The 12,164-nt window shown below is 39.7% G+C and overlaps 1 protein-coding gene across 4 annotated transcripts in view; it reads left to right on the plus strand.

The window, feature by feature from the left end:
- Positions 1-10,255, plus strand: part of DIS3L (DIS3 like exosome 3'-5' exoribonuclease) — a 31,689-nt gene extending 21,434 nt beyond the window's left edge. For all 4 annotated transcript variants that reach the window (XM_053927711.2, XM_053927707.2, XM_053927709.2 and 1 more), the window contains exons 9-17: positions 635-796; positions 2,450-2,697; positions 3,260-3,352; positions 5,405-5,938; positions 7,292-7,446; positions 7,550-7,728; positions 8,945-9,090; positions 9,461-9,635; positions 9,723-10,255. In XM_053927711.2, coding sequence (XP_053783686.1) covers positions 635-796; positions 2,450-2,697; positions 3,260-3,352; positions 5,405-5,938; positions 7,292-7,446; positions 7,550-7,728; positions 8,945-9,090; positions 9,461-9,635; positions 9,723-10,031 — 2,001 coding nt within the window. In that variant the 3' untranslated portion in view covers positions 10,032-10,255. The remainder of the gene's footprint in view (positions 1-634; positions 797-2,449; positions 2,698-3,259; positions 3,353-5,404; positions 5,939-7,291; positions 7,447-7,549; positions 7,729-8,944; positions 9,091-9,460; positions 9,636-9,722) is intronic.
- Positions 10,256-12,164: the final 1,909 nt, after the last annotated feature.

Below are 12,164 nucleotides of genomic sequence, written 5' to 3' on the forward strand. Positions count from 1 at the left end.
TTACTGTGGTGAAGAGTGTAAGCATCACCCAATTTGATTTGCCTGATGTTTTGCGGTTTCTAAACGAGACACTGAAACAGGATGTCCCCAGCCAGTAACCTGGTCGTTGTGCACCTTTACATCTTGACGCCTTATCCAGGCTTTCTGAGGCCAGTTGGAACTACTGCTTTCCTTATCCATGGTTTGCTGGAATTTGGGGGCATTTGGGTTCAGTCACACTAATACCTTCTTCCCCACCAAAAGATGTCTTAAGAAATTAGAAAGTAACTCCCCACACAAAAAATGGAGATTTTTTTGTTTTGAAATTTAATTTAGACTATGCATAGCTGAGTCTTTCCCTTGTATCGCAAAGGTTAACTAAAATGTGGTACAGTTGGCTTTAATGGACTAAAATATCCAACCCATTTATTTGATGTGGAGAGACGATGCCTCCTTTGAAAGCACTGGGCCAAGCATTTATACACCATCTGGAAATTTAGTAAAACAGGAAAGTCTATTAAAACACCCACTATTTGCAAATTGGCCACTCGCTTTGGAGCTTGATGTAGTTTAACTCTGGTTTGTTTGGTGCTTCTGATTGACCCACTTGACTCCTGGCGCTGGGCTCGTGTTTTTTTCCTGTCCTTTTCTGCAGGACTTCAGGGTGGTTGTGCGCGTTGATTCCTGGGAGTCGACATCTGTGTATCCAAATGGACATTTTGTACGTGTTTTAGGAAGAATCGGAGATCTGGAAGGAGAAATTGCCACCATCCTCGTAGAAAACAGTATTTCAGTTGCCCCTTTCTCAGAAGCTCAGGTCAGATTTCCCCGAGAACGTTGTTGGTCTGGTAAAAGACACTTTTGTACATTTTCTTTTTGCCTTTGTTGTTTTTTGTTTTATCATTAAGAAAGAAAAAAAAATCATTGTGCTATGTCACAACCTACTGTCTTAAGGCCAGATAATGGAAAAATCTCACTCCTCTTCATTCTGTTGGGACTGGACTGAGTCAGCTTCAAGTGCAGAGGGTAGTTCCTTATAGCCTCACGGCTCTCAAAATTTTACTTTTTCCAACGGTGCATAAAAATGGTTTGTCAGTGTCTCATAGTCAGTGTGCATCCATCCCCAGTAATTACGAGGGCACCTAGCTCCAGACCCACCGGCTCCCTCTCTGTCATAATCATTCAACTGCAAAAAGCTGCAGGAAGCAGCTTTTTGGGTTCCACACATCTCTGATCCATGGGCAAAAAAAATCTTGCTCATTATGAAACAGTTTTGTAATCTTTACAGAAGACAAAAGTTTCATGAACATAAAGCATCAGCTATTTTCATCACTTTGTGATCTTTTAGAATCCTTATAAATCTCTTTTATTATTCTCGCACGGCTATATTCATCGTGTGCACATACTATTTTCTGTTCTGCTTCCTTCAGTTAAAATTATTTTTATGTATTGACATAGCCTACTTATTTTTAATAGTTGTGGCAAATTATTGTATATTGATGGACTCTAGTTTGCTTAAGTGGTCCTCAGTTGTTGGGCATTTGGGCTGTTTAATTTTTTAGTATTATAAAAAATGCTACTTCAGTTTTATAAACAGTGCTTTTTTTTCTTTTTAATCATTTTTCTTGGAACGTAATCCTTAAAGTGAGATTACCAAATCAAAGGGCATAAAAAATTTAAATAGCTTTTGTTACATATTGGCAGATTGTTCTCCAGAAAAATTGGGCCCGTTTGCATCGCCATCAAGAGCATATGGGTGTCCTTAATTTCATTAGAGTTTTAGACAGAACAGTAGCTATAATAGTAAAATATTTTAGAATGTTTTACATTATTAAATTTTTATGTTTAACATTAGTTTCTGGAAATTATTTGTTGACTTGTTGCAGCTCTTAGTGAAAATGTTAGAATAAAATAAAGCATGGATTAGACTTACAGGACTACATTTCTCTTCCCTTTTAGCCTACTTAACAGCAAATTGATAGTTTAAACAGGTAATAATGGAGAGAAAATGCCCTAGATTGGTCCTGCTTAAATTATCTTTGAAGAATAAACTTTTATTATTTGGAAGATGTTGCATTTCTTTTTTCAGGGCTTGACTTGAATTAAAAGCTCTACTATGTTGAAATAAGTGGATCACTTGAAAATGGGGTGGAGGCTGCCACCCGTTTATCCCTGCTCCAGCCCCCGTAACTAAAGAGGCTGGTGAACGCTGTGGGGCCTTCCTGTCAGACCATGAGCATCCTCAAGGGCAGGGACTTTTCTATTGACTCCTGAATTTCCAGGGCCTCTCGTGGTTCCTGACATGTATGAGGCACCTAATAAATCATTATTGATCAAAAGCAGCAAGCACAGGTTAATTGCAGAGGGTAAAGGGGATGAATGGGACTTCATTGAGGTCACACTGAGAATGGCAGAGAATGGGAAACGTGTCCTGGGGGAACTGCTGAGTGTTTGGCCTCTCGTTGCACAGATGTGTGAGATGCCCGTGAACACACCAGAAAAGCCTTGGACGGTGAGTCCCGAAGAGGAACGGGAACGCAGAGACCTGAGGAAAACCCACCTTGTATTCAGCATCGACCCCAAAGGTTGTGAAGACGTGGATGACACGCTCTCAGTCAGAACTTTAAACGATGGCGCCCTGGAGCTCGGGGTTCACATCGCAGATGTCACACACTTTGTGAAACCAAGTTCTTGTATTGACATTGAAGCCAGGACAAGGTAATGCTATTTGAAATCAGCGCTGTGATTATTTATGTGTGGCTGTAACATATTTCGTCACTATACTAGTTTCAGATTTTCAAAACAGAGATGTCACGATTTTTTACAATTCTGAAGATCTCTTCCAGAAAAAATACAATTCGGTTCCACTTCCCCCTTTCCTTTAGAAAAATAGTCCCTTGATCACTGCACCTTGCGGCGTGTAACAGACCCTTTTCGTAGTTTCTTTCTGAACTGAAATGGGTTACATTTTTCCATGTAGCAATATACCATTCTACATAAATACTGGATCATTACACTCTAATTTTTTATACGACCAAGAGTTGTGTCACTTTTTCGTTCTTTTTCGTGTCAGTGGAAGCATATTTAGCCCACAGCAGCATCGCATAGAGGAGTGGGAACGTGGGAATAGCTCTATTACCCAGTCGGCTGCACTTTATGAAAAACAACAGCCTTGGGGAGTCTGTGCTGTGATGCCGGCATTTGCCTCCCAGCTGCCAAGCCGTCAGCAGTCGTCCTCTTGCTGCTGAAGGTCACGTACTGGTGTGTGTGTCATTCACAGGGCCACCACTTATTACCTAGCAGACCGACGCTACGATATGCTGCCCTCCATCCTCAGCGCTGATTTGTGCTCCCTGCTGGGAGGCGTCGACAGGTGAGTTCATTATTTTTACCTGGGTGGTGTCTGGTGCTCTTGCTTCTGGCCTCTGTCTCCTTTCTAGTGCGCTCTATCACCCCCACGCCCCACCCCTACTTCCCCCCTGTGTCCCCTATACCCCTCTGTACCACTTATTTTCAGACAGCTTTATTTCTCTAGGCTTCCCTTCCCTTCCCTTCCTGTTCTCTTTCCTCTCTCTACCTGTGAGGCTGTTTCTTCCTCTGTGTTTTGGCTTTTTAAAGTCAGCTGAAGTCTGAGAACAAATGGGTACAACTTTGTGTGTACATATTCCCTGGCTGAGGCTACTTTGCATGAGGAGCATGAACTTAGGAAGGCTTTTTATTTTTGTAGTTAAAGTTTATATCTATTTTTGAATAGTTAATATAACTAATATAGTCCAAAATTCATAGGTTCTAAAACATATTTAGTGAAAGGATCCCTCCTACTGCTTTTCCTTGGTTACCAATTTCTTTACATATTTTTCTAGGTATACAATACATATGCACAAGTATGGACATGTGGTCTTTCTTTTTTTACACAAATTGTGACATGTTCAGGGTGGGGCAAAAGTAGGTTTACAGTTGTGAGTATGCGAAGTACAGAATTATTCTTGTATTGTTATTGTTGTATTATTTTCTGTACAATCCTGTAAACCTAGTTTTGCCCCACCCTGTATAGGGGAGGTGGGGGGAAGAAAGGAGGAGACACCAAGTGGAGCTCAGGCAGAAATGCGAGTGAAGCTTTGCTGGCTGGCCTGCTCTCTTCTCCTGCTGTGTGGCCTGCTTCTGCAGCCCCGGGGTTGGGGACCCCAGCTGTTCAGCACCTTGCCTATTTTTTTTTAACTTGATGTATTTTTGGGATCATTCCTTGTTAATAAAAGTTGTTTATCTATGCAAATATGGATTGTTTCTAGTCTTTTGCTATTACAAACAAAACTCTACTGAATTACTTGGAACGTAAGTCATTTCATATTTTGTTAAGTCAGTGTATCTGGAGGATAAATTCTGAAGTGGAATTTCTGTATCAGAGGGTGTGTGTATTTGTGTTAGACTTAATCAAATTGCCCTCCAAGGGGTTACAACAATTATATTCCCACCGTCAGTGTGTGAGAATGCTTGTTTTACCACAGCTTTGCCAACACAGTATGTTGTAATTTTTTAATCTTTGCCGATTTGGTAGATGAAAATGATGTCTTAGAGTGGTTTGAATTTGCATTGTAACTCAACTACTATGAGTAAAGTTAAACATTTTTTACATGTTTAACAGGAGTTTATGCCTTTCTGTGAATTACTTCATGTTCCTTTCCCCTTTTTTGAGTTTTTGATTTATTAGTCATTGATTTTTAGGAGCTCTTTGCATCTTAGGAAAATTAGTCCTTTATTTTTTATATGAATTGCAAATATTGCATGTTTTTAAGTATTTAAATAGAGTGATTTGGTGGCTAAGTGATTCTTTACTAAGTGAACTTTTGCTAATTTACCTTCCACCAAGATTGCTGCCACAGTTCAGTGTTGTCCCATAGGATTTCAAAGGCTTTGCTCTCCTTCAACGGACGTGACGCCCTCCGTCAGCTCTGTGCTTTGGAGAGCTGGGAGGTGGGTTTGTAACATTACATGTGAACTCACTTCATGTTTGCTCGGAGCTCACCGGAACCTGGTCTAACTTTGATTTAGTGGTGGAGTGTTTGGGTTGAGACATCAGACCAAAAACCTGTAGCAATGCAGTTTGTTTCAAGTTCCACTTAGGATCTAGTTTTGCTTGCGTCAGAAATGGAAGAATTAGCCCTGAGTGGTGTGGCTCAGTGAATCGAGCACCCGTCTGTGAACTGAAAGGTCACCAGTTCAATTCCTGGTCAGGGAACCTGCCTGGATTGCAGGCAGGGCCCCCGATGGGGGCGCATGAGAGGCAACTGAACGATGTGTCTCTCGCACATTGATGTTTCTCTCCCTCTCTTTCTCTTTTCCTTCCCATCTTTTTAAAAATAAATAAATGAAATATTTTCAAAAATGGAAGAATTAAATAATGATTTCAGTGTTACTGGTTTTGTAGGTATGCTGTAAGCGTCATGTGGGAATTGGATAAAACCTCCTATGAAATTAAGAAAGTGTGGTATGGCAGAACCATTATTCGATCAGCGTACAAACTGTGTTATGAAGCAGCCCAGGAACTACTGGATGGAAACTTTAACATCATTGATGATATTCCAGAATTCAGAGATTTGGATGAGACGAGCAGACGAGCCAAGCTAGAGGAGTTAGTGTGGGCAGTTGGAAAGTTGACTGACATAGCACGCCACGTCCGAGCTAAACGAGACCGCTGTGGTGCCCTGGAACTGGAAGGGGTAGAAGTTCGAGTGCAGCTAGATGAGCAAAAGAACATTCATGACCTCATCCCAAAGCAGCCCCTGGAAGTCCACGAGACGGTGGCTGAGTGCATGATCCTGGCCAACCACTGGGTGGCCAAGAAGATCTGGGAGAGCTTCCCTCATCAGGCCCTGTTGCGCCAACACCCTCCTCCACACCAGGAGTTTTTCTCAGAGCTAAGAGAATGTGCTAAAGCAAAAGGCTTCTTCATAGATACACGGTAATTCCTCTTTTGAGGGGGCAGAGGAATAGAAGGGAATGCTGTACACTTATTTATCTTGCAGTAGTTCTTAAAAATGTAACAGCCAGATCTTTGACCAAAAATAGAAGACTTCTTGGCTCTCTTTCTTCATTGACTATAATGTAGGTATAGAGACTTAAAATTAAAACAAGTCTATTGAGGCATAATTTTGACCCACTAAAATTTGTAAAACAGAAGGAACTTTGATTTAATTTCATCTAGTCCTTAGGAAAATCCCAAGAAATAATTCTATCTATTTCACTCCTTTAGAAATGCAGCATTATCATAGGACACCATGCGGATTGTAAATTTACACCAACCTTGCATAGACTGAGGCTTTTCTCTCTCCACCTCCAGGATAAAATAGGTTCCACGTTAAAAACAATATATAAAGAGGCTCTTTCAATATCTTGTTGTGAAGTAACAGGTGCTAATTTTATTCATGAGTCAATAGGATTTTTGGCTTCCATCTGTAGGTGATAGTACCTTTTGCTGGCTTGTTGGGTGGCTGAGCTGTGTGTGGGTGCAGGCGCATGTGCTGAGGGCTCTGATGCCCTTCGAGTTGTCCCCGTTTTACAGATAGGGACATTACGACTGGAGGGGCTAATAACTTGACTACAATTTAGCAGCCAGTGAGGACGGAGCCAAGATTTGAGTCCCAGTCTGTCAAACTTGGGAGCCCTCAGCAGCGCCCGCTCTACTGCTTTGCTTCTGTGTTCACCATTCCCCGTCTCTCCCCCTTTCTCTGAGGGGCCACAGTACAGAACTGAACATGTGCTCCCTTAGTACGTTTTTAGTATAACTCTCTGTTTCCTGGGGTTTTAAACATTGTTCGAGAGTAAGTAAATAAAATGCTTTCTGTCTCATTAAATAATAATAATTTAGGCTTCTTTTACTTGCGTACATCAGGCTTAGTTTAGTTTTGTTTTTTAACTGTCTGGCTCCATAATTCTTGATTCAAAACAAAGAAAAAGTCCATTCTTTGACCTGTACAATATCTTTAAGGTTAAGGGTGTCAAGAATTCAACAAGTATTTGACCACCTGCTACATGCTGAGCATTAACTTAACCTCATAGGTATTAGCACATGACTCTTTACTGTTTAAGAAACATTTAAATACTGACACACAGTTTTTTGTTTAAATCTTAAAATCAAACTAGATTTCTATCCTAGAAAAGAGTTCCTTCTGAAATGTGTCCAAAATAAATGGACACTCCTGTCATATGAGAGCATTAAGACTGGTGAGTGAAGTGTGCCCCTCAGAGTGTTGGCTTATAAATCATTGCCGGGGACTAAATAACAGTTTTTCCTTTTTTTTTTTTTTTTTGTCAGGTCTAATAAGACACTGGCTGATTCTCTGGATAATGCCAATGACCCCAATGACCCCATTGTAAACAGACTGCTCCGCTCTATGGCTACGCAGGCCATGTCTAACGCACTGTATTTCTCCACCGGATCCTGCGCGGAGGAGGAGTTCCATCATTATGGTGGGTGACAAAATTTTTCTTCATGTGCCCATAATCTTGAGTGGGTTGTTTTAAAAGTATTTGTTGTTGTTGTTTATTTCGATCTTTTGGCTTCTTTTTAAAGGTCTTGCATTAGATAAATACACTCACTTTACTTCTCCAATAAGAAGATACTCAGATATCATAGTACACCGATTATTAATGGCAGCCATTTCAAACGATAAGAAAATGGAAATTAAGGAAAATTTGTTCAGCAACAAAGATCTGGAGGAATTATGCAGACATATCAACAACAGAAACCGAGTAAGAGGGGTTTTAATTTTTCTTCCCATTCTCTTTTGCTAAAAGAATATCGGCTTTATAGTATACTAGAATGAAGTACTGTGTATTTGAGCAAATTAAATTTTAGATTATAACCAATGAAATAACATGAAAAATTATGAAGTGTGAATAGCTCTTAATACATTTACAAGTGTCCTGAAGTAGTTTAATGTGGATTTGGGAGATTTAACAATAAGCTAGATGTTTTTCCCAAAATGTATAAGTGTAAAGATCATTTATCATCTTACCACCCAGAGGTAACCATTATTAACAATTCTACATAATACTTTTTATTTATAAAAATATTATACCAGGTCCGTTTTGAAGTCTGCCTTTTTCACTTAACACGTTATGGATAGCACACCGTGTCAGTGTGGTTACATCATTGCTTTAGAAGCAGTTTTGTGTTCTATTTCAGTTGTTGCTAGTGGCTTCAATATTGCACAGCATAGAACTAGACCATTTGGTGAAGCATAGAATTAGAAACTACCTAAATGCTTAATAAAATCTATACCCAATGTTCTATATAGTTCTGTTTTGCAATATTATAGCCACCAGCCATGTTTGCTATTTAAATTAACATTTTTAAAAACTTAAAAATTCAATTCCTCAGTCACACCAGCCACCTTTCATATATGCTCAATAAACACGTGGCTAGTGGCAACCTACGGGGCCACACAGACGTACAACTTTTTCATCATTGCAGCTCTCCTGGGCCGCGGTGTCCTAGGCAATCTAGTTCACAACCATCCTTGTGCACGGACTTTTACAGACAGCTCGGGTTATTGCTGGGATGAATTCCTGGTAATAACGAATGCTGAGTCACAGGTGAGCACAGATGGAACTGTGGCACATACTACTAATCGCCCCCCACAGTGGCGGTACTAATTTCCACTTGCATCACAGGATCTTGGTAGGATACTTTTCCTCTATCTGAATGAGCTATACGTAGTTTCTAAGTAACGAACGGGTTGCTTCCTTAAATATTTAACTTTCTAAGACACTTTTGAGGGAATGATACTGATGGTTTTGTTCCCACAAAAATTGATTTAATTCATAATAGAGAATACTTGTATTAATAGTTCTATAAAATCTAGCATTTTTAAAGACATTGATTTTGTGGGACGATGAATTTCATGTTTCTTCTGGGAATGTCAGGGAAGTCTGTCATCGTGACGTGGGGCTGTGCTTCTTGCAGGCAGCTCAGCATTCTCAGAAGCGGTCTACTGAGCTCTTCCAGTGCATGTATTTTAAAGACAAAGGCCAAGAAACTGAGGAGCGCTGTGTATGCGACGGGGTTATTTATTCAATTAGAACAAATGGTGTGCTCGTATTTATACCAAGGTATGGTATGTCTAATATAAAAATTGTTAACAAATCATAGTTAAGCTAAAAGTGTAGAACACAAACAGTATTTCAGATGTAATTAAATATTTATTTTAGCATTTATAGTTATATATACATACTGTAATGTACATGATTCACTATGTATGTATAAAAGATTAGAATCTAGTATATCTGTATCACTCTTAGAATAAATTTTACTTATTTAGCAAGATATTTTGTTTCTGATTAATGAAATAAATATTTGGAGGTAAATCACAGGAAAAAAATGTTTTTAATCTAGAAGAAAAGCTAGCATTCTAGATGAGTATACAAGCTCTGCATACTAAGAATATATTATCTCTGGATTTTTATTCTGGCAATGATTCAGGTTTGGGATTAAAGGTGCTGCTTATCTGAAAAATAAAGATGGTTTAGTAATCTCATGTGGCCCAGATAACCGTTGTGAATGGAAACCAGGATCCCTTCAACGATCTCAGAACAAAATCACCTCTACCACAACAGGAGGAGAATCTGTTACATTCCATTTGTTTGACCATGTAACGGTAAGTCTGTATTTACATTAAATACTGCTTTCAGTGTAAATAACAAAGATTGTGATTTGATAATATGCATTTTATCCTCTATGATAGGTGAGAGTATCTGTGCAAACCTCACGTTGCCATTCTGATACAATCAGGCTTGAAATAATGAGCAACAAACCATACATGGTGCCAGATACAGAACTTTTTCATCAGACTGCTCTCTTGCCAAAGAGTGATTTAGTGAAAGAAGTAACTAGATCTGTGGAGGAAGCTCAGCTAGCCCAAGAAGTCAAAGTAAACGTCATTCAGGAAGATTACCAAGAATATTGCCAAACCAAGGGAAGAAGCCTGTACATACTTCTAGAGGAGATACGGGACCTAGCTCTCCTGGATGTTTCAAACAGTCATGGATTATGAAATACTCTCCTTACTTCACTAAAAGAGCTTTATCTTATGTGTTTTACCTTCTTTTCAACATTAACGTTAATCTAATTTTTTGTCACCCAATGTTCTAATTGATTGGGTAGATATTTCACAGGCCATAGTCCCCCGTTATCTGCAGTTTCGCTTTCCATGGTTCCAGTCACCCACAGTCAACCACGGTCTAAAAATATTAAATAGAAAATTCCAGAAATACACAATTCTTAAGTTGTAAATTGCATGCCATTCTCAGTATCCTGGTGAAACCTTTTGCTGTCCCACTCCATCCTGCATAGGACATGAACCATTCGGTGCACCCACAGCATGCCCGTGGGTGTGTGCTACCAGCCTATTAGTCACTTAGCCGTCTTGGTTATCAGATGGATTATTGACTTCCTGTTGGCCCAAAAGCACAAGAGCAGCGATGATGCCAATTAAAATGTGCCACCGAGAAGCAATCCAGCGCTTCCTTAGGTGAAAAGGTGGCAGTTCCCAGTAAGGAAAGAAAAAAATCACATGCCGAGCTCACTAAGATTTATCTATGGTAAGAATGACTCTTCTGTCTGTGAAATTGTGAAGGAAAAAGAAATTTGTGCCAGTTTGCTAAGAAAGCACATTCACGTAACTTTTATTCCAGCATTTTATAATCGTTCCTCTTTATTATTAATTTCTTAGTTCCTAATTTATAACTTAAACTTTAGTATGTGTACATAGGAGAAAACATGGTATATATAGGGTTGGTACTATCCAGTTTTAGACATCTGCTGGGGGTCTTGGAACACATCCCTTGCAGATAAAGGGGACTACTATACATATAGAATGTTTTCTCATCATTAAAGTTACATTAAACAAAGTACAATTAGGTTACTATGGAAACTTATTTTTTGGAAATGAGTAGCAAATAGTAGCTCTGAGAATCAAGTTTCCAGTAGCTTTTTAATAAATTCATTGAAATTTGAGTAGCTTGCCTCAAATCAGGTTTTTCCAATAATTGTTACCTTGGGTCATAGATCCCTCTGACATCTGTCAGATTAACTTTCCAGTCACTTTCAGATACCAAGACTTAGTCCTGTCCACCTCTCCCTTTAAAACAATTTCATCATTTGCCTCTAACCTTCCTTGTTGTCCCCAGCACCAGTCGGTGACAGGGCATAGGTGTAGGGTAGGGTAGGCAGGTTATGCCTGTTCTTAAACCTCCCTTTCCACCCTCATTTTTCTGAGTACTCCTCAGGTGATGAGTTGCATTGGTCTCACCCTTGTTGACTTGTCACCTTGCCAGCAAATCCCACCGCTGGAAAAATAACTCTCATTTCTCTAGGCATTAGTTGCATCTGAAGAGACTGGGCTGCATCTCCTAGCTGATCCCTTATTGGCAACAAGCCACAGTTCTCAAAGGCATATGCCTCTTGGCTCCTTACTGTGCCAGTCCCCAGCCTCCCATACCTCATGGTTCTTATACTCGACTTCCTGGGATTTCAACAAACCATCTTTGTCACTCTCCATCCTCAACTGAAGTCAGGAAGCCTGAAGAAAGATATCCAGCTTCATGACTAGAAGGCACTTCAGCACCACCACTGCCAGTCTTTCTCATAAATAGCCACCTTCCCATCTCCTAGTTTGTAAAAACTAGTTTTACCTTCCCCTCCTCCATGGGAATCTCCAGCCAAGAACTAGACAGACCTTCTTTAAACTTAGTTGGCAATGCAGTACTTCCTTATCTGTAATTACCCCTCCACCAAGTTGATAAACTCAGGCAGGAAAAATTCTAATCAGGTCTTCTCACTATCTGGGCCTAATACTTCTAGCCTCATATTCACCATACCCAAATCTTCCTTATTTCCTAGATTTTCATTTTTGTTTCACCATGGTACATGCACTCCCCAATCCTTGGAATCTTCATGAACTCAAAGGTCTCCTGTGAATCCACCCAGGTGCTCTATGTTCCTCATAATACTTTGCAAGTTTCTCTCCACCTGATCAGTGGATACCAAGGAGCATTGGAACCTCCCTAGCACCTCCACAGCCAGGCAATTTATCAACCTTTTAAGTGACCCTTTAAGAATTAAAGTCACTCCTCAAAATACACATAAGCACATAAAAACCTTAAATATATATTTTTTAATGTTTAAA

The sequence above is a fragment of the Desmodus rotundus genome, chromosome 7 (assembly GCF_022682495.2).
Source record: "Desmodus rotundus isolate HL8 chromosome 7, HLdesRot8A.1, whole genome shotgun sequence".
Lineage (NCBI taxonomy): Eukaryota > Metazoa > Chordata > Mammalia > Chiroptera > Phyllostomidae > Desmodus > Desmodus rotundus.